Source organism: Galeopterus variegatus, unplaced genomic scaffold, assembly GCF_000696425.1.
Source record: "Galeopterus variegatus unplaced genomic scaffold, G_variegatus-3.0.2 Scaffold99, whole genome shotgun sequence".
NCBI classification, from domain to species: domain Eukaryota; kingdom Metazoa; phylum Chordata; class Mammalia; order Dermoptera; family Cynocephalidae; genus Galeopterus; species Galeopterus variegatus.
This window is the reverse complement of record NW_007726210.1, coordinates 101956-125118: the sequence shown is the minus strand read 5'-3', so window position 1 is coordinate 125118 and position 23163 is coordinate 101956. Positions and strand designations below refer to the sequence as shown.

Below are 23163 nucleotides of genomic sequence, written 5' to 3'. Positions count from 1 at the left end.
GCAATTTTGGGCAGCTTTTCTTACCTGGCCTCATATATTTTGTTTAGTTCCCCATTTGTCTTACTGATCCTCTCTAGTGGGGATGACATGCAACGTGTTTTCCAAACTGGGTCATTTTTGAGAGTGAAAGGAGGTGCTGTTAATGCTTATGTCTAGACAACATGAGCGAATGGGACCTCCCCAGACTGATGAACCAAGACCTCTAGGAGACTGTAAGCTTCTTGAGTTGTGTTTTTTTTTTTTTGTCCTTTTTGAGACCGGCCGCTGAGTGCTGTGAGCGCACCGGTCATCCCTATATAGGATCCGAACCCGCGGCGGGAACGCTGCTGCGCTCCCAGCGCCGCACTCTCCCGAGTGCGCCACGGGCTCGCCCCTTGAGTTGTGTTTTAAACCTCCCATGGTTCTTAGCTCAGAGCCATAAATCCGATGTAAATAGTAAAAAATATTAGCAGTAAACACAACACACTTGATAAGGATATTGTGGCCTCAGAGACTACAGCTTGAGTACAGGCCAAGTATAAGAATTGTCTGTAAAGCTGATGAAGTTGAAGGCCCAGAGCCAGGAGGCTCCCCACGGCTGGCCACTCTGTGCCTCCCCGGCTGGCCACTCTGTGCCTCCCCGGCTGGCCACTCTGTGCCTCCCCGGCCAACACCTGTTGGGGAAGAGTTTTATCTTTTTTTTTTTTTTTTTAGAAGATGACCGGTAAGGGGATCTTAACCCTTGACTTGGTGTTGTCAGCACCACGCTCTCCCGAGTGAGCCATGGGCCAGCCTGGGGAAGAGTTTTAGATGCCAGTAGGATGAATATGGGAGAAGGATCAAGGAAAAGCCAGATGGGGCCCAAACCTCAAAACACACCCATTTGAGGGTTCACTAGAGCCAGATATTTAGATTTGTGCCACTGTGTATCTTGCCTTCTCCTGATTTAGGCTTGAGCCAAAATAAGGGTGACTTTTTCATTAATAACAGAGCCAGGTGCAGCAAGTCAGGAATTTCAAAACCCAGGTAAAGATCAGTTTAAGGGTTCTTTATTCTCTTCCTGAAACCTTAGATTATATAACTGATACCACTTGATTGTTTCACCAGCTCAGACAAGCTTGTCTGTTTTCATTTTTCCCATCCTAGCAGGTCTGGCTTCTCCCATCTTTTGGAAATTTATCCTTGGGTATCTGTTCGGGGGAGATATTGGGGGGGGGGGTTGTGCCCCTCACCACCTTTTATAGGGCAGAAGCGTGAGGGCTCTCCTGATTGCATTACCTGCTGAGTCAGGTCAGTGAGTGGCCTGTTTTCATAAGTTCTGTTGAATAGCACACAGGTACAGTTTGAAGAAATTCCTCACTTGAGCATTGCACAAACATTGTTCATTGGAATTGAGGCAGGATTTCTGAAAATCTGAGTCTTGAAATCATTTCTCGTTACCGTCGTTTTCTCAACAAAGAAGAAAAATACTGTATGATGAATGGTACCAGGAATTCGGGGCCCTGAAGAGGAGCTTGACCCTAATGGTTTTAGCAGTGTCCCTGAGCGTTGGTCTTTTTTTTTCTGATTGTAGCTTATTACCAGTTAGGTGGCATTTCCCTGTCTGAAATCCTGCTGGCTAGGTTCCCTGGCTTTCCAGGGGCATTCCATGTGGTCCTTGCTTAAATCCTTCTGTAATTACAGCTTTTTTAGAGTGTGGCTGTTGTAAAGCTGAGCACATAGAGGCCGGCCCGTGGCTCACTTGGGAGAGTGTGGTGCTGATGTGCTGTTAGCAACAGGGCCGTGGGTTTGGATTCCTATATATGGATGGCTGGTTAGCTCACTTGGAAGAGAGTGGTGCTGACAACACCAAGTCAAGGGTTAAGATCCCCTTACCGGTAATCTTAAAAAAAAAAAAAAATCTGGGTACACCGGTAGGAAGAGGGATGGATGGGTGAACTTCAAGGGGATAGGGCTTCATTTCTGGCAGGCCCAACAAGGTTCCTGGTTTGGCAGCTGAATTGATCCTTTGCAGTTGTGGATTTATCCCAGTGTGATTCCAGCACCGGTTGGGCCCTTCTGCTCCAGGTCACAGCATGTAAGACTGGAATCCAGTTTTTCTGTGCCCAGTTCTTTCCCTGTTGGACCAGTTTCTACTGGTTTGCCTAGGTAGGCTCCTACCTACCTTTTGTTTTCCTTGCTTTCTTTTCCCCACACTCTTCTTTCAAAAGGCCTTTAAATGTTAATTGTTCTTAATCTGGTATATTTTGCCTTTTATGTCTTAATTTTAGTTGCCTTCTTGTCCCCATTGCCCTACCCAGGACCCCCTAAGTCATCGGTGGTTGATGGGAGGTCATTACTGCCCTTGAGGGGGGTGGGAAGAGAAATACCTGCCCAGTAACTGCTTACATCACAGAACCAGCCCCAGGGCCCATATTATATTCCTGAGAACACCCCAGCATGGGGGACAGACCTTGGTTTCCATCTCAGGGAAGCTTTTTTTTTTTGGCCTATGTGGGGATCAGAACCTGTGACCTTGGTGATATTAGCACCACACTCCAACCAAGAGAGCTAACTGGCAGTCAGCCCTTGGGGAAGCTCTTTAAAGCAGGACTGGCCTGGGCTTTGCGGCTGGTGCTTAGCATTTGTGGGAATGTCCATGGGATTAGGCTGGAGTAGAGGGGGGAGGTTGGTTTAAATGGACTGCTGTACAAACTGCTAACTTGAAAAGGGTTTTAAAGGATTAATTTCCTGACAAGACTGAGAACTTTTCCTTTGCCAGCTTTTGCACTGGAGATTTGGCTTGAGCCCCCTTTTGCTCTTGCTCATTTTGCTTTTTTACTCAACAGAGGGATTGTTAAGAAAGGCTCTGCCCATTTATGGGGTGGCAGTTGCGGGGGACAGGAGGTACTGCAGATGCCCTGAGGACATTTGCCTCCAGGTGATGAGTGCCTTCCTTGGCTTTAAAAAATCCACCTGTTTACTTGATCTAGCCCCATAGGCATTTGAAACCTACTTTGCTACTTTGGGGAGTGAAAGGGTTTCAGGTGTATAATGTTGCCCACTGTTTAAGAGGCAAGGAGTAAGTTACATGGCCACCTACAGAGTCTAGCCATTTTTTTTTTTTTTTAAAGAAGTCAGCCTCTAAGCCCCACCGATTCTTGGCCAGAACACAGCATATTAAGACTCTTCTTGCAATCTTGGAGGCAACGGGAAAACTGTGTCTATGTCAAGATCTATCTTTTCATGTCTGGTTTAAAAATGTGTAATTTACATGGGCAGTGATGTCAGAGTTGGAACAAATCTCTTTTATTTGCTGCTGGAAGCTGCATGGGCCACTCATTAGTTCATCAGAGGTCAGATGCATGCCGGGGCGGCAGCTGGGACACTAATGATTTCATACAGCTTTGTATGACCGCTGGCCGCCTGTGGTGCTGTAAATCGGGCTCAGGGTTCTAATTTTTTCAAAACCTCCAGGGAGTTAGTTGACACTTGCCTCTTGCGAGATAGAACTTAAGATAATATTTATAGTGGAGGGCAAAGGAAAAATAGTACCTAATGGGAACATTGTGGAAAGAATGGTAGCAACCTATTAGAAGTAAATTATGTGGGGCTATTGGAGTTAACTCATTTATGGGCTCCGTATGAGTATTTATTAGGTCTTTAGCTGTGAAGAGTGCCATGCCGTGGCTAGGTGCCAAGCCTCACCCTATCAACACTTAAGTTGTCAGTGGGGAGGGTTCCCTTGTCAGTTTTTTCTGAGGAGGGCAGATATAATTGTTCATTTTGTTCTGATGATTATATACACCTGTGTAACCACTCCTCCCATCAGGATAATAGAACATTTCCCTCTCTACAGAACGATTCCATTAGGGCCCCTCCAGTCCAGCCCTGTTCTCATCTGCAGCTAGATTAGTTATTGTGAAGGAAAAAGTGTTCTCTTCTGATTCTGGCCTTTTTTTCATAAAACAATGCCTGTAAGATGCATCTGTGTGGTTGCTTCAATCAGTAATTCTTAGCAATTCATTTCTTTTTGTATTGCTGAACAACATTCTGTTGTGTGGAGATGCCATAATCTATTTTTTGATATAGAAGTTTTTATTTTATTCATTCATTCATTCATTCATTCATTCATCATAATCTATTTTTTGATATAGAAGTTTTTATTTTATTCATTCATTCATTCATTCATTCATTTTATTTATTTATTTATTTTTGCATGACTGGCCAATACGGGGATCCAAACCCTTGACTTTGGTGTTATCAGCACCACTCTTATTTTTATTTTTAAACACCCACGTTTTATTTAAATAAACAAATTGTTTAAAACTATGATTGGTAGGCAGTACTCCGAAACTCAGCCTAACTTGGATCTGCTAGAGGCAGCCCCGAGCACAGGTATAACCATGGAGAAGATGCTCTATTGAGGGTGGTCAGTGTTAAAGCCTGTGTGAGAGACTCCAAGTGGTGGCATGCTGGCAGCAAGAGTGAGCCTCAGGCTGTAGGGGATAGGCAAAGATGACCAGGCTCCAGCCAAAGAACCAGAGTCTGTTTGAGAGAGAAAGGAATAGTCCAAAGAGCCGAGGGCACTGTGGGGGTTGGGTTTCCCAGAGGCAGAGTTTGAGGAACATGTCATTTATTAGTGGGATCCACAGCTGTGTATGCAGGCCCAACAAGGCCCTGCCAGCACAGTGCCACCAGGGGCAGAGACCGACTGTCAGCCACCACTGGACTTCAGGTCGGGTGTCGGATGGAATGAACAGAGGCGTAGCTATATTCCCTCCTCATGCCCCACATGTATTGTCCCACACTTAGTATTTTGTGACATCATGATCATACTTACAAAAATTGTTTTTATTTCTTCTTGTGATTTTACAAAGGCCTGGAGAGATGCTGACTTCAGCCCAATGTGGGAGGTGCTGTCTTGTGGCCAATCCCCGAGCCTCCTCCCACAGTGACCTCTGCCCTTTCTGTCTCACCTGGAGGATTTCTCCTGCCCTATAAAGCTAACTGCAGCTCCCTGAATAGGGTCAGAATCACAGAGAACTTACATGCCTGAGTTATACCACCCTTTCTCAAGTCATTTGCTGCTGTACCGTCAGCTTTTAGGAGGGGCAAGAAATAGTCATGAAACTATTTTGTTTGTGTGACTCTGGCAAAACTGGTTGAAGGCGTTGTTCCTGTGCCGCCCAGGGTGGTGTTTCTTATCTGGGGTTCCATCTTCCTTCAAGGAGAGAGAATGTCTCTCTAGGGGGAGAATGTTTTTTTTTCCCCCAGAATGAATTAATTTTCATACTTTTAATAATTCTGACAGTCCTGTGAGCCAAAAATTGGGTTGTTTTTCTTTCTATCAAATCAGTGAGTAGGCTCGGCCAAACTCCAGCATTCAACTTTGGAAAGAGAATTTACTCATCTGATTATTAGCGCCTTTTAATTTGATTTTAGTTTTAAAATGTAATTGCTTCCATTTTTTGCATATGTTAATATAAAGAGCAGTGTGCTCAGGGGAAACACTGGAGGTGTGCTGTAAGGGGGTGTTCTTGCAGGGAAAGGCACAGTGATGCAAGGGCCGCCCTGGGACTTCGGACAGGTGGTGTTGATGGGGGGTGTACAGTAGGGACTGACAAAGCTGGACCACTTCCCAAAGGGCCTGTGCTGGAACCTGGTCCCACCAGCCAGAGGAGCAGGTGGAAGTGAGGAAGGGAGCTAGCAGAGTCTGACGAAGCCTTGAGGAATGGGGTATTGGAGGAGCTGGGCCTTGCTAGGCAGCAGCTGGAGCAGTGTTCAGTGGACTTGTGAAGATTTTCTCCAAAAAAAAAAAATCATGCTGTGGCTTTTGTGATGGCACAAAAACCTCAACTGAACAAGTGCTAACAGGTGACATTTCATGTCACCAGCAACTGCACTAGTCCAGATTCAGAGCTAACCGTGTCCCTCTCTGATTTCAACCCCTTGTTTTCAAATTGGCCTTGTCAATGGAGCCTGAAAATTTGGTCTAGAGCTGAGTAGATGGCTCTGACCCCACTTTGGACTGTTCTTGGACACTTCACTTCCATCTCCGCAGGTCTTCATGCGCTGTATGTTGCTTATTTAGCCTGGAAATGAATCTTACTCAGTCAAGCTGGTCAGACAGACAGTATTACATGTTTAAGGCTCTTACCTTAACCCTTGGGGTCAAATGTGCCTCTGCATTCAAAATTTCTGATTTTAGAAACTTGACACCAAAATAATGAACATTTAACGTTTCTGCAGTGAAATATATGAAAATTCACTAAATGGATAGGTAAAAATCATCCACTTTCATGCTAGTTCTGGTTGAGAAAAAAATTTTAATTTATTTAAATTGACAAGAATATGTACAGTATATTTATTATGTACAAGATGATTTAAAATGTAGAATGGTTACATTGCGCTTTTTAGGCATTGCATCACGTGCTTATTTTTTGTGGTGAGAGCACTTAACTTTTACTCTCAGTGATTTTTCTTTTTCTTTTTTTTTTTTTTCCCTTTTTGTCTTTTTTCGTGACTGGCAACGGATCGCAACCCTCAGTGTCACGCCCGTACCGGACCGGGACCGGCAACGGGATCGCAACCCTCGGTGTTGCGCCCGCATCTCGCTCAGCCAGTGAGCGGCCGGTCTGTATGTGGGATCCGAACCCTCGGTGGGAGCACCGCCGCGCTCCCAAGCGGCGCACTGTAGCAGTGCGCCACCGGGCCGGCCCCCTCAGTGATTTTTCAAGAATACAATATATTGTTATTGACTAGAGTCAACCTGTATACCAGTTCTGGTTTTGGCTTCCAGAGTAGGTTTTGGATTTTAGAATTGGAGAAAGGGGATTTGGGGTTTGTATGGGGCCTCCAGTGTTTGTTTCACTGGCTGCTCGAATGGTACCCTCTGGAATCCATACAATTTTCTTTCTTAACACCCCTCTTCCATAACATTGCCTGAGACCCTTTCTACCACCCTCCTCTAGAGATACCCCATCAAGCAGCACTGTACTCCCATTGCTTGTGATTTTTCAAATATCAGGAAACAGCTTTAAAATTTTGTCAGGAGGTACTGATTAAATAAGTTGTGGTACATTCATAGGCAACATACCATGCAACCAGGCATCTCTGTGTGGAGTGACCTAGGACATTCTCCAAGTTAATACAGTTTAAATGAGAAAAATTTGTGTCTTTAAAAAATTTAAAAATGCATATTCTATGCATATTTATGATGGTTACATAAAGTAGAAACAATTGGGGAAATTTTAAAAAATTGTTTGCACTTGTCTTTCTGTGTTTGAACAAATGGCATGTGTGTTACCTATCTAAGTAAAAAAAATGTTCTAGGAACCCAACCCGTACCCCTACCCAAAAAGGGAGAATAATATATCTGCACCTGGGCTCTATTGTCTTGAACTGGAGATGATTGTGTACGAACTAGGTCCCTATTTCTTTCTTCCCTCTTCCCAGGCTACAGCTCTGGGGAGCACGTGGCCAGAGATGCAGGAGGAGCTTCTGCTAAGTAAGGGTTTGGACTGCTGGTTTTAGTGCACTGGCATTCAGTCTGTCTAAATCAAGTAAGGCTTGGTTTTGATGTTATTTAATAAATAGACTTTGTTTAATGGCTAGACTTTATGTCTTGAACTTGGTTTACCATTTTTTAAACAAGTCCTCTGTTGTCCCATGTGAGAGCCTGTAGAAGAGCATGCATAGGTAAGGCTTCTGGGTCCCTATTACTTCTAGAATAGGTTGTCACCCGACAACCTCCACTTTATTTCTGTACTGGGAGACTCTTGGGTGGGCGGAAACCTCCTTCTGTCAGCCTTAGTTTGTGGGAGGCCAAGTAAACTCCTCAGTCATTTTAGGGGATGTTGAACTAATCCAAAAAAAAAAAATAAATTTACAGCAGTTTGATGTATTTTAGTTGACACATTTTGATGAACTTTAAATATGTGGCTATCAGAGGTCCACTTCTATCCTTTTAGTTTACATTCCTCACTGATGTGGGTAGTTGTATTTTAAACCCGAAGCTCATTCTTTCAGATGTGTGGGTGTATATTCATTGTTGGGTTGCAGATAGTATAAAAACTAGGTTCCAAAAGTGCACGCACAGCATTTTATTTAAGCACCAGCTAAAGGTAAACATGCCTACTTTGTATTTTTATTTATTTATTCCCCCTCCCCCCCCAATTCCTTTTCTGCTGGGCCCACATTCCTAGGTCTTTGTCTCTCCCTGGTATTTAAGATATTTGGGGAGAGAAAGGCAGTAGGTGGGTTATTCTGAGAGCTGGGGGCAGGGAAGAGGGTGGTCACTTGCAGGGTCAGAGGTCAAGCCTGCTCCATTTAACTGGGGCAGCCAGATTGTCGCCAGGCCTGAGGGGGCGTGTCCATGCCTCTGCCCGGGAAGCCCCAAAGAAGCAGCCCCAGACCCTGGAATTCCTGCCGCCAGAGGACCTCTTCTTCCCAATCCTTTCCCCCCTTTCTTTTTTTTTCTCAGAGCCTCTGCTCGTGGCTACTGCCACATTTCTGGCCATGGGACACTACACAGCTCCAGCTTATTCTTTTAAGATAATCTTCCAGCTGTTTTAGAGAGAATTGCACCCGTGCATGCACATCCTTACCTATGGATCATGTTTCAGCAGCTCTACAAGTGTGGATTTTCACTCTTAGGAATTTCAGGTAGATGAGATTTTGCTTCTAAATGAAGTGTGAAATCTTCCCAAAGTTTTAGTCCAACTTTTAGCTAGAGGTTTACAAAAATTGATCTCATTTTATAGTTTTGGGACAGTGCATTTTTTAAAAAATCATAGTTTATTACAGGCATATTGAGACTGTTCTTTTACTCACCCAAAGCTTTTTATTACCAGTCACGGGGGTGCTCTTCACCACACCTCTGTCACTGCAGGCAGCCTGGAACTGCAGACACACTGGCTTTTCTGAAACCACAGTGTGCCCTGGGTACAAGATCGAACTGCCTTGATCCTGTGTAAAATGATGCCAGGCAGGGATTATATCCAGGGACCTCTTTCACCTATTTTAGAGTTAGCTGGCCTATCAAGGCTTAGGCATGGGAAGGCTCTGGAGTCAGGGGCTATACGGACACTCTGCCCTTCCCTGCCACCACCTTTTTTGACCAGGATTTCTTTTCTGGCCACCGCATCTGCAGAACCCTTTAAAACCTACCATTCTTTATCCAGGCCCTGTTTTTTAAGGTTAACAAATCTAAAACTTAGAAAAATCATCTGAATTCCCTGCAGTTTCACAACTGGAGCCTGGAGCCTAGCTTCCTGGCCCAGCCTGGAGTTTCTTTTCTTTCTTTTCTTTTTTTTTTTTGGTGGCTGGCCAGAATGGGGATCCGAACCCTTGACCTTGGTGTTATAAGGCTGCGCTCTAACCAACTGAGCTAACTGGCTGCCCTTAGAATTTCCTTGAAGCCCTCTGGTCCTGTTGTCAAGCCCCCAGAGACAGGGTTCTGGGGTAGAAGGGGTCTCCTGAGATACCTACTCAGGCCCCGTGTGTTTCATAGGTGAGACTGAAGCCCATGTGGTCAAGGAAGGTGGTGACTGGATAGATGGTCCCACAGCCAGGTAGTGCCAGGCTCAGGTTAGCAGCCTAAGGTTCTTTTCTACCAGGCTGTTGCATTTGCATGAGCCCACAGACCGAAGCAAGCGAGGAAGTTCCAGTCAGGCCACATAGCTGTCCTGAGAAGAGGCAAAGAGATGCGTCTTCACGTTGCTTAGCTGTTTGGTAGAAGTGGGGAGGCCACAGGGGGTTCAGAGGCATGTTTTCTTCTAATTTAAAAGGAACCTTCTGCTGGAAGGTTTTTATACTTTTACATTAGCATAGATAGGAGTGATCTGTATTCCCATGACAAATGCAGAGAGCAATGGAAGGAGTGTGGTTGAGGATATTGAAATTGGTATAATTGCTTTGGCTGCACGTAGTAAAAAAAGACAGAATTTTTTCTGAATTTATTCAGCTTAGCATCTTTTGGTTTGTCTTTAGACTTTGCTTGAGAATTTTAGATTTAACAGAAGGATTAGATAATCTCTAATAGTTGGACCTGCTTAAAAAGCAGAAGGCAAATCACCGCCACCTGGTTTCAGTCTACCACTGTTGCTGGAAAAGTACTACAGTGATCAAAATTGGCAGTAAAGTTACAAACCTTATCACACTTCCCTTGTATAAAGTAGGATCCGTAAAACCTGCTATCTCAGAACCGTTTCTTCACAAGAGTAAGAACACAATATCTTAAATCTTTCCTTTTTCCTATTTCTGAATCCAGAGAAACAGCCTAGCCCATGCTGCTGGCTCACATGCTTCAGTTAATTAACCCTGGGTGTGGAGCAGCCTCTTTGCTTGATTGAGCCATTTGTGAGAGCATTTCCTAGTGGACATATTTCATGCTAAGATTTTGTGGTTACTAAAATACAAACTCTGGACGAGGGGAGAAACAGCATTCTTACTCTCTTTGCCCCTACCCCCAGCCCCTCTCCCTGTGGGCCTGTCGGGGCCACCTCCAGGCCTTCCTTCCTGTCTCCCATGACTTTCTGCCCTGCCTCTTGGCCAGAGTGAGCTCCTGTTCCGTTCCACGCAGAATCTCCTTGAGTCCTACATCTTGGACCTCCACAATACCTAGCAAAGTGCTTTGTACCTTGGATGAGGTAGCCACCACCATGTGTGTTGAAACCAGCTCTTCAGAAGGCTCATGCTCATGTTGGCTTCTTGCCGTGTCCTTGCTAACTCTGAGGCCTTGCGCGGGTCACGATCTTCTGTCTTCACCTGGAGATGAAGTGCATTGTTGTGCCTGTGACAGAATCCCTGCCCCCCTCCGCACACTTCTCCCCTGCCTGTTGAGAGTTAGCTACCTTTCCCTTACACCCAGAGGCACATTTAAGATCTGCTCTTGAAAGCAGTCCAGCAAACATTTCCAGAGAGCGGCACTAAGGGCCCAGCTCTGTGGAGAGATACACCACAATGAGACTGTCCCAGTTTCGGTGCCAAGGAGCTTTCTCTCTTGAGAGCTCCTTATTTATCAGCAGGTAAAGGCTGTGCCAGCCCTTCTCTCCCTCCCTCCCGGCACGCTGGCCCCAGGGAAGTGTATAACATCACATAAAGCAGTTATGTCAGCACTGGCTGCCTCCCAGGTCCAACTCCTTGGAATAGCTTGGCAGGAAGAAAAAGGGCAAGCAGCTGGCTGACCTTACCACTAGCTTTTTGCCTTCGTTCCAGAAGCTTAAGCCTGCAGCTTGCTTAGTACCTCTGCTGGTCTCCTTGGTGGGAGGGTGATATTTACCATCTCTTACCTTGCTTCACACCCAGAAGCTGGGGTGGCAGAGGAAACTTTTCTGGTATATTCTTTCATTCAGGCCACCAATCTCAGACCAGGGAACATGATCTTACCACTTTCGGGGTAACCGAAGATACAGGGAAATCTCTCACGCCAAGAGGGATATTTCACTTCATCTGTGCCTTTGAAATGTCTCAGTTACGGTTCTGAATGAAACTAGAGTGAGGTGTGGTGGGCATTTAGTTGGTTTCCCCCCACTTGATGTGGAGCCGAGGGAGTGGGAAAGCAGGGCAAGTGGCTGTTTTTAGTCTTATTTGCAGTTGTGCCTGCTGCCCCTCCCTGTAAGGGGTGTGCTTGCTTGTTGTGAAGGGGGTGGTTTGAGGTCTGGGATCCAGGGTGCCACTCTTGCTGTCCTCCCTCTTCCTCCCACCCTGCACTGCTCATTTATGCCTGTCTGGTTTTCAGGTGCTGCACCTGTACTGCGACACTTGCTCCGTGCCCATCTGTCGGGAGTGCACAATGGGCCGGCATGGGGGCCACAGCTTCATCTACCTCCAGGAGGCGCTGCAGGACTCCAGGGCACTCACCATCCAGCTGCTGTCGGACGCCCAGCAGGGCCGCCAGGCAATCCAGGTCAGCATCTCCCCACCCCCATTGATTTCCATGAGAAAGCCTTCCCTCTCACTGTCAGATGGTGTGTGGATCACTGGGTAGACTCCACTGTGTGGGGGGTGTGGAATAGTGACCCAGATGAGCTCAGTGAGATCTGTGCAGCAACGGTCCCTGGAAGGGTCCCAGCAGTCATGCGAAGATGACAAGCTTGTGGCCAAAGTTATTAGATCCCAAAGGGCCTTGCCTGGGCCCCATCATGTAACCTGCATGTTTCCCATCCAGACCCCTCCCCAAATCCAAGCAAACATTGGCATTTCTGAGTCAGGACTGCAGAAAGACTGGACACAATGCTTTTAGACACAGATGTGTGCTATGCAGATTTATTTATTTATAGGTGAGCATGGACAATTTTACCTAAGATTCAGTCTTGAACTGTTTCCCTGGTGATAAAGCCCTGGTAATTTAGACCCTTGACTGTTGAGTTCCCATCACTTTGGGGTTAGGGAGGGGCATGTGTAACTTTGAGAGTGGACAAAGTTCTCTTACACAGTTAGGTAATGTATTAGTCCGTTTTTTTTGCTTATAACAAAATATATGGAACTGGGTATTGTATAAAGAAAACGAAATTTATTGCTTAGAGTTTCTGAGGCTGGAAAGTCCAAAGTCCAAGGAACACATCTGGGTGAAGGCTTTCTTTGGTGGTGGCTTCATTGATGATAGGGTATCACATGGCGAAAATGGTGAAGCAGAGAGAGAAAGACAGACTCTCCTCTTCTTTCAAAGCCCTCAGAACCATGTTCCTGACCACCATCTTTAATCCATTCACTATGGGATGGTCCTACAGTCCAACCACCTCTTCAAGGCTCCACCTTTCAATTACCATAATAGGATTTCCTACCCTGTTAACAGTCACAGTGGGGACGAAGTTTCTAATACCCAGAACTTGGGGGACACAATTCAAGCTTCAGTGAGTTTTGGGGGGACATAATTCAATCCACTATAGGTAATAAGGTGCCTGAATTGTTTTTAAATCTTCTTGCCTGATCCAGATCACAAGGTTTTGGGAAATTGGAAAATTATGTTTTCCATGTATTGTAGGATAGGTTTGAAAGTCAAGAGAAGTTGCTAAGCCTCCAGCAGAAATTGCATTGGAAACTGTTGTTATTTACATTCTAGAGTGTTAAAATAAGTGAATTATTTTAAAAATAAGATCTTTTTGGCAGTGCTAAAGAATTGAGGTCATGGGCCCTAAAGAAAGGGTTTGATTTAATGAGTTTCTCAGCAGCTATCATGTTCCTATGCATAATATTGAAAATCATCTTTTCTGATGAGTCAGAATTTTCTAAGGTTCCAGTCATAAAATTGGAAGTTTGAGAGTATTTCTGGAATGACTAATTCTGTCATGTTTTACACTGGAGTTGATCATTTTCTTTCATATGCCTTCACTGTGACTCTAGGTTGCTGTCCAAGTTGTCATTTGTCAGCATCTCCACCAGTGCATCGTTCTGTTGTGTGTTATTGTATCTGTCCTTGCAATGAAGTGGTTTGTGTCTTTTCTACCTTATGCCACTACATTCAGGACCTTGACAAATTCCTTACCCTGCTGGTGTCTCCTAGACACTGGTGCCCGATGTCCACTGGGGCGTAACTGGGGAATCCTAAAGAACTGCTGATGTCTAGGTCTCACCGCCTAGATTGTAGAATAAGTTAATTACCCTTTTTTGGTCTGTGGATATTGAGAACCTCAGGGGCTCCTTGAAGCGTGGTTGAGAGAAATGTTGGTGCTCTTGTGTTCTGTGGGATCAGCCACTCTGGGGAGAGAAATGAGTTGTGATGATTTGTTGGAATCTTCAACAAAAGTTTCTTACCAGATCCTCAATGTGGTGGCCATTGCCAGAAAAACCAACTATCTAGGAGCTCAAAGGCCCTAGAACGTTGGTCATGAAAGAAGTTCCCTGGGTGTTGGTAGAAAACACATCACCTCTTTTCCTCTGAGTTAACCCTGAGATGCCAGCACACGCCTGAGGGGAAGCCAAGATAAAGTTTGAGAACAAAGCTAGCTTTGCTCCAAAACCATTTTTTGAAAAGACAGTTTGCTCCCCACAGAAACAAGCTTTGTCACCATAGTCACAAGACTTGTGTGACCTAGTTTTCATTGTGTATAAGTGTTTTGCACGTGGGTTGCTGGTATCAACCAAGATCATCAGAATTACATGTCATTGAAACAGATTGAGTGAGAATGGGGAGGAGTCAGCATGCATTCTGCATGCTGAACATGCATAACTGAGCCCTTGCTGCGCTAAGGGAGAGCACTGTTCTGAGAGCGTCAGGAAGACGTGATAGTATGTAGGGTGGAGTTCCTTTCCTGGGAAGCATCTAATCCAAAACTCATTTGAAAAGTACATCTGGAAAACATTGGAAAAAGTGGCCACTATGCAATAGGGTAGTGTCTTTATATAAAGAAATATTTGGAATATAAAGCATTTAAGAATATAGGAAAGAATATAAAGAAATTGTTATATAAAGAAATGTTTAGATTTGTGAATGAATGTAAAATTGCTCAGTGACCAACACAGGAGAATACAATGGAAAGATGGGTGAGCCACTGAAATTTTGAGATGTGCCCCCCACTTGAGAATGTTGATTTAGATGCACAGTGCTTCAAGCCCTTGATTCTTCGCATGCACTTGGTCACTTGGTCAAAATGTTTATGAAGTGGACAACCCACCCACATAATTTTTATGCTGATATTTAATAGTGTTTATGTTAAAGAGTACAGCAGAGATGGTATGAAGAGTTTTCTGTTAATGAGAACATTGGAGGTAGGAAGGAATATAGTCAATTAACATGCAATGGGGGGATGGCTGTCTTGAAAGTATACATAAACTTTGGACCTTTATTTTAAGGAAAGTAACTTAATCTGTTTAAATCAAAATACAGAAGAATTCTGGTCACAAGATAAGAGATTCTGATTTCTTTTATAAGGAATATTTAAATAAATTTGATTTGGAAGTCATTTCTAAGACTCTCTCCTGGGTTTGTTCATTTGCGGTTAATAGTATTATTATTGTTATTAATGTATTAAGTGTGTCATTCAGGAGCTATAAAGAGTTGCTTATTTGTACTGGCAAATTGGCAGATCCGAGAAACAGAGCAGATAATCCCAGCAATAGGCTTTATTTTGCTAATAATCTAATAGTTAAGACATCAAATCAAATAAAGGGTGATGAAGTGAGAAGGAGTAAATTTAAATTATCATAGCAAACACCAAAATAAAAGTTAGCCAGGTTAAAAGGTTACATGGGAAGAGGGGAGGGGAAAGGAGCATTTTAAAAAAGAAATATTAAATACCCAAAGGCATGGAGGTATTCTCAGCTTAGGATTGATAGAAGAAACTTTTCCATATTAAAAGGAAAACAAACTAGAAAAATAGGGCAGACAAATAGTTACTCTGTGCGGGAAGAGGGGAGGGGAAAGGAGCATTTTAAAAAAGAAATATTAAATACCCAAAGGCATGGACGTATTCTCAGTTTAGGATTGATAGAAGAAACTTTTCCATATTAAAAGGAAAACAAACTAGAAAAATAGGGCAGACAAATAGTTACTCTGTGAAAAAAAAAAAAAATCATAAAAGTGGGCAAAACAGGGAAGACACCAGTAGGTAAAGGAATGAAGGAAATGAAAATGTACCTTAAGATACCTTACAAGGAGAAAATATAACTATTGAATATGAACATATGGAAAAATATTCAGCATGAGCAATAATTCAGTTAAAATGACCCCAGAATACTATTTTGGACAAATAACTGGATATGTAGCCCATGCTTACTCTTAATTGGTGGGAGAATGTGCTTTGGGAAATTTCCAGAGCTTTAAAGGTGGAAGTAACTCATTCCTCCTTTAGAAATCTCTCCTGAGGTGTGTCCGCCTACATTTTGGAGGTATTCATTGTACCATGATGAATGGTGAACAGTAGGAGTAAGGACTTTGTGGCATTAAGTAAAACCTGCAAACCACGAAGTATTATTAGTACTGTTTTCTCTTTGTGGTGGGATTCAGGCAAAATTTTTTTCCAGCTTTACTGAGATATACAATAAAGTGTACACTCCAGAGTAATAGAAGAAACACCTCATTTGCGATTACAGGGGAGGACTTGATCACACCTGTCTTAGTCCTGGACAGATCATCTAGGCAACAAACCAATAGAGGAACAGTTATCTATCAGATGGAGAGAACAAATCTATGGGTATTGGTGGATGGGGGGAAGGGGAGAGATTGGATAAGGGGCTAAAAGAATAAGTATGATTTGTAACAATGAATATGCTAATAAAAAATAAAAATATGAAAAAATGAAGTGTATGTATTTAGGGGGCAGTCCGTGGCTCACTTGGGAGAGTGTGGTGCTGATAGCACCAAGGCAAGGGTTAAGGTCCCCTTACCAATCATCTTAAAAAAAAAACCACTTAAAATGTATAACATACATTTGACATACATTTCAGCATGAAAATGTCAAGATTATGAACATACCTGTCAACCTCCAAAGGTTTCCTTGTACCCTATGGTAATTCCTTTTTCCCTGCTCCTATGTTTCTGAGCAATCACTTATATACATACCATAGATTAAGGTTTTATTTTAATCAGTTAGGAAATGCATTTAACAATGGGCAGCAGGCCCTTATTCTGTTCCTAAAATGTAGTGTCTTAATGCTCAAGATTTTAATCTCTCCTATTTAAAAAAAAAAGTCTGGAGGTAAGTTTAGTCTTGGAAAATCCTTCATCTCTACCAAGCCATTCTTACTTGTGCCACTCATCCCTATGGCCCAACATGGCTGCTAGAGCTCCAGCCATCATATCTCTGTTCTGGATAATTGGAAGGAAGTGGGTATACTCCTGCCTTTTAAAGACATTTTTTTTTCCTTTTTGTCTTTTTTCGTGCCCGGCAACGGATCGCAACCCTCAGTGTCGCGCCCATACCAGACCGGGACCGGCCACGGCATCGCAACCCTCGGTGTTGCTCCCGCCCCTCGCTCAGCCAGTGAACGGCCGGTCTGTATGTGGGATCCGAACCCTCGGCGGGAGCGCCACCGCGCTTCCCAAGCGGCGCACTATAGCAGTGCGCCACCGAGCCGGCCCTTAAAGACATTTTTTAGAAATCTTCAATACATCATTGACCAAAATGCAGTCTTATGACCACATCAGATGTGAGGGAGTTTTTGATTCCTGCTCACTATGGCCTTGAATAAGATAGAGCTTCTGTTACTTTTCATCTGATGTTAGTAGTAAGTCAGTAGTAATAATAGAGGTGAAATGGATGTTCTAGACAACCATATATAACTATCTTTGCCCTGCTCTTCTTAATTTCCTTTATTGGACATGTCATCTTCCCAGTTAATAAACATTATTGGCACTTTCACGTTAAAGCAAGAATGATAGATATTGCACCACATTATATAAGAATGAGGAAAATTGAGCTTAATGATGTTGCATAATTTTAAAAAATTGTATGGGTAAAATTGTAAGTGAATGTAGACTTTTTGGGTTACCTTAGGTCCCTTAACTTCTGTTTTTGTTTGGTCACTTTGATAGACCAGGCAACCTATAGTCACTGCTGCTTACCACGATGGAAAATTTACCACAGTGAATGCCTACTATCTCATGTGAGCTTATAAACTGTATAAACTATCCCAGGAAGTAGGAGCCATTTTTTTTTTTTTTTAAATTACAGATGTAGAAATGGAAGAACAAAATTTAGTTGCTTTGCTCAAGATCCCAGATCTCATTGCTCATAGGACTTCACTTCACCTTTCATCAGTAAGAATTAATGGCCCCTTTTTATTGAGCTTTTGCTCTGTTACAGGCACTGAAATAGGTGCTTCATGTGTCCATAGCAGTCCCTTGAAGCGTAGGTGTCATTCTTAACATTTTGCAGAGAAACTGCTTCAAAGAAATTAAGTAACCTGCCAGAGGTTATGCTGACTCGTAGAGGAATTGTGGTTTGAACTTCCTATCTGGGTGGTGTGTGCTCATAGTCTCTCTCTCTCTCTCTCTCTCTCTCTCTCTCTCTCTCTCTCACACACACACACACACACACACACACACACACACAAATAAATGTTAGAGAAATCATAGTTGAAAAACTTCAGCACACCATGATCTAATTAAAACCTTCTCTGTGCTGTCTTAATTAGGATTCTTGTTGAATGACTGAAAGGGAATGAACAGTCTCAGGTAACGATGTGGAATATGGATGGATCGGGCTTCAGGTATCCAGGGACTCAGACCTTGGTGTAGCACTCTCAGTCACTTAGCTCTGCCCCTCTCTCCATGGTAATATTACCTCATTCTTGCTAATGAACCTGGGCTTCATCCACACAGTGGAGATACATGGAGGCCATGTTCCAGCAAGCAAGCCAGCCATTCTCAGGGAAAGAGTTAACTTTTCCCCTCCTCTCCCTTCTTCTCCCCCTCTCTCCATTTGGGTTGGGGATGGTAGGGGGAGGCTTTTGAACACCCATATGTAAGATTCCAGGGAAGGGTTCTTGATTTGGTCTGCTCTGGTTTCCTTTCTTTCCCCTCTTTGGACACAGTCTGGTTGCCAGAGGCACTATGATTGGTAGCTCCCTTTGGACCAAGTGAATGAGCAAGAACACATCCCAAAAGTAAATGATACTGGCCAGACCAAATCTGCAGGTAGATTTAAGTCCTTACAAACCTCACACCATCCTTAAGTGAGTATCGGTGACATTTTACAATGTATCTGGACTCAGTAGTATTTGGGAATTGTGTGTTTTGATTTCCACTTACCAGCTTTTGTTTAGAAAAAAGCTTTGGCCAGAACTCCACCCCCTTTTTTCAGCCAGGGGCATCTATTACTTTCCCCTCTGCTGTGGGAGATAATATACACTCTCTAGAGATACAGCAGTTTTTGCCTTTCTCTGGCCACCTCTGGACCCTGAGTCACACCACTGATCATGTTTCTGTGTTTGCATTGGTGCCAGAAGGCTTGAGATTGCTGACTCCTCTCCTGTAATAAATTAGCAGCCCTATACCATACTGCATGTAACCTCTTTATTAACCTCCCTAGTGAGGTCCTCTTGTCTTGGACACATCTTCCTCCAGTCCTGACGTCCCCCACTTATTTTCAAGATGAGTTTGTATGCTTTTGCTTTTGTTGTAAGCGTCCAGTAAATCATTTCTGGATGGGGAGGGTATATATGCTAAAGGCACATTTCCCACTGAATATCTGGTTTTCATCTGATATTAAATTACACGCGTCAGATGTACAGTTGACTGTGAATCAGTCAAGTTATGACTCTGAGAGTCACAATGTGTGAGTCTTAGTTCTAGAAAGAGACCAAGACATAAATCCTTGAATTAATTCTAGACAGTAGTGTAAAGAGAATCTAGCCTGGTGAGGGTCTAGAGTCACCCACAACAAAGAAAGCACGGAGGATGTCTGTAGAGCTTTAGGGCTTTTAAAGGGCAATCACTCATTTATTGCTTTTTAGAACATTATGATGCTTTTATTTTGCCTGTATTCCTGAAGATACAATATTTTGGTCTTTTATATAATTTGAGGATTTCATAAGGTACACTAATTCCCTGAGGATATCAATAAACAGGATCAGGAACAGTTAGTCTCTACATATTGATTGTTTAATTACTATATTTCATCACATTTAAGATGCCATTGATTGTGAGATGCACATTTATTTTATATACAACTAACAGGGAAAAAACCCACTAACCATTTTAAGATGAATCATGGTTTCAAAGATGTTGAATGTGATGAAAATTATGTTTTAGAGTGGACTACAGTAGTCCCCCATATCCAATATATGGGTGATATTTGCATTCTCTATTACCTTTTGACCATTGGATACCACTGTTCTCTGCAGCAGACATCACTATTTGATATCTGCACTGTTCTGCACAAATCCTAGATTTGCCCTCAGTCTCCTCCATACTAAGTGGCAAGAACTCAATAGTTGGCTGGTATGCACTGATTTGCCCACCCAGATTGAGACCCTTAACTTTCAAATGTATGATAGGATCTATTACCTAAAAGGTGACGAAAGTTTTTCTCAAGCAAGTGCTTGTTGGGTGATTTCTCTTATCACAATCACAGTGTACATTTCTGTTTTGGGAGTTTACCCAGGCGTTTTACCCATTGTGATTCCCCCATCCCACCTGCCTCAGACACCCTGCCTTGGAGATTGGGAACTTGTTCAGCAGGTCCTGGTCTGCACATCTTGGAATGTGGTTCTTGACTGGATTGTGTATGATTTGGAAGGGAAAGACCCATTTTGCCTTTACACATAGGGCTTTTATGACCCAAGGAATGATATTATCCTCCCATGCTTGATGATTACTCACATTGTGATAAAAGCTTTGAATCCCTTCTACCTGTTTGAAAGATGGAAGAAACAGTTCTTATCATACGATGGGAGTTTCAAACACAAGGGCCTTCAGGGACCTGAGGGGAACCACATTGCTCACTCCCGCCAGTCCTTGCCCTGTGGAGATGTGTGCCTGCTATTTCCACATCTTCAGACATTTTTTTTTTTTAATGGAAAAATCAGTTTGGCAAGTAATATGACATTGGTATAAATAGAAAGCAGTTTGTCACCTCTGCTTTCTTTTGAGGAAGAGTTAGGAAACATAGATTTTGTTGCTTTTGTCAGATACTGACTTGGACACTACCTCTGTGCTAATTAATAACCAATACATCTGAAAACAGGTGGTGCCAGTTATTAAGTTCTGTTCTCTCAGCTCTAATCCACCCTTTCACATCTTTGTCATGTGATGTTGAGGCCAAAACAACATATCTGGAAAGAGACTTCTTCCTTTTCGCTTCTTCTTCTTCTTCTTCTTTTTTTTTTTTAAAGATGACCAGTAAGGGGATCCCAACCCTTGACTTGGTGTTGTCAGCACCATGAGCCAACCGGCCATCCCTATACGGGATCCGAACCCGCAGCCTTGGTGTCATCAGCACCACACTCTCCCGAGTGAGCCACGGGCCGGCCCTTCGCTTCCTATTCTTAATAGTAGCATTTTTTCCCCACCCTGGCAGAAGTTTGTTTCATTTCGCATTTCTTTTTTTTTTTTTAAAGATGACCGGTAAGGGGATCTCAACCCTTGGCTTGGGGTTGTCAGCACCACCCTCAGCCAGTGAGCCAACCGGCCATCCCTATACGGGATCCGAACCCGCAGCCTTGGTGTCATCAGCACCACACTCTCCCGAGTGAGCCACGGGCCGGCCCTTCGCTTCCTATTCTTAATAGTAGCATTTTTTCCCCACCCTGGCAGAAGTTTGTTTCATTTCCCAGCTTTGGCCACTCCCAGAATTAGCTGCTCATGATCCCACCTCTTTACACCACGTTTTTCCCCTTTGTTCTCTGAGCCCTAGCACTTCTCCCATGCCTGTTAAACCATTTTTCTATGTTAAATTCTCTCTGTTTACATGTCTAGTAAGGTTTCTCTTTTTCTTCCTTAATGAATCCCGACTGACAGCCCGAGATATTCAGAATTTATCAACCCCACTATGATACCTGCTTAAATGCACACCTGTTTGACTGGTCATTCTAGTTTTTTATCTTAGTAATTTCAGTGTATCTGTCTGCTTCAAATGTATTGCCATTTGTATTAGTTAGGGCTGCTGTAACAAATTACCATAAACTAGATGACTTAAAAGGACAGGAATTTATTCTTTCACAGTTTTGGAGGCTGGAAATCTAAAATCAAGGCATCAGCAGGACCGTGCTTCCTCTGGAAGCTGTGGGAAGACTCCTTCCTTTCCTCATCCTCGCTTCTGGTGGTGGCCAGCAATCCTTGGCTTGTATATGTGTTACTCCCAGTTTCTGCCTCTGTCTTCACTTGGCTTTTTTCTCCTCTTTGTATCTGTGTCCCTTCATCTACACATGGCCTTCTGTGGACACCAGTCATTGGATTTAGGACTCTCCCTAATCTAGTATGACCTCATGTTAGCTAATTACATCTACAAGTGGGGGGTAATATTTAACACAATTCAGCTATGTGGTGCTTTGGTAAACATGGTTATGGTCAGAGATATGCACATAGAATTTATATATTGTTCTTAAAAACTATGCATTATTTACTCAGCCCCCCCATGTTTGATATGTAAAGGCACTTGGGGAAAGATTGTCAAGATGCAATAGAAACACTATGGAAAGATGCTGTTCACTTCCACCTTCAGAAAGGGAGTGGTATCTGAACTAGATTTAGAAATTTAGGGTGAATTTGGAAGAGAAGACATTCCAGGCCATGGGTAGCCTGTGAAGCACCCAGATCCACCCAGTGCTGGCTGTGATCGGCTCAGTGGATCCTTAGGCCTCACAGGGACTGGGGCAGAGAATGTGGTGGGTCACATAACCATTCGAGCCATGGATGTTTTTGGGGCTGCACCTTGAGTGTGGCTTCATACTGTGGATGTGTCAGCCCTCATCTAGACTGATAGCATTAGAGGTAGTAAATAGGGGCCCCACTTGTGACGGAATAAGTCAAATCTTTGGGCAGGAAGAGTAATAAAAATATGGCAGAACACCCAGATTAGACAAATCTATAGAGTGGATTAATTGTTGCCATGGGGAAGAAGGAGGGGAAACAGAGGGTGACTGCTTAATGGGAATGTAGTTTACTTTTTGATTGATGAAAATGTTTTAGAGCTAGATAGTGTTGATGGTTGCATGACACTGGATGTACTAAATGTCACTAAAGGTTAATTTTATGTTATGTATCTGTAGAGGATTGAATTATGTCCCCCAAAACTCCCTGAAGGTTGAATTGTGTCCCCTGCAGTTTTATGTATTAGAATTTAGCCCCCACTGTGACTGTTAAGAGGGTGGGGAATCCTATTATGGTAATTGAAAGGTGGATCCTTGAAGAGGTGATTAGGTTGCAGGATCACGCAGTAGTGAATGGATTAAAAATGGTGGTCAGGGGCATGGTTCTGAGGCTTTAAAAGAAGGGGAGAGTCTGTCTTTCTCTTTCTCTCTCCCTCTGCTTCCACCATCTTGCAATGTGGTCACTGTCGCCACCACCAGATGGACTTTGGACTTCAGACTTCCCAGTCTCAGAAACTGTAAGCAATAAATTTCATTTTCTTTATAAATCACGCAGTTCAGTGTACTTTGTGATAAGCAACAAAAATGGACTAATACAGTGTCTTTTACCAAAATTTAAAAACAAAATAAGGCAGGAAGTGTGAGTAGGCCTAGGTATTTAGGTATGTGCTTCTGACTCTTATGACAGGATCTAAATGGGCTGATGGGAAAGGATGGTTGAACAGAACTGTT

The 23163-nt window shown here is 43.4% G+C and overlaps 1 protein-coding gene across 1 annotated transcript in view; it reads left to right on the top strand.

Annotated features, from left to right (window-relative positions):
- TRIM71 (tripartite motif containing 71, E3 ubiquitin protein ligase) overlaps positions 1-23163 on the top strand; it is a 66049-nt gene that overhangs the window by 36329 nt on the left and 6557 nt on the right. The window contains exon 3 of the mRNA XM_008583692.1: positions 11702-11869. Coding sequence (XP_008581914.1) covers positions 11702-11869 — 168 coding nt within the window. The remainder of the gene's footprint in view (positions 1-11701; positions 11870-23163) is intronic.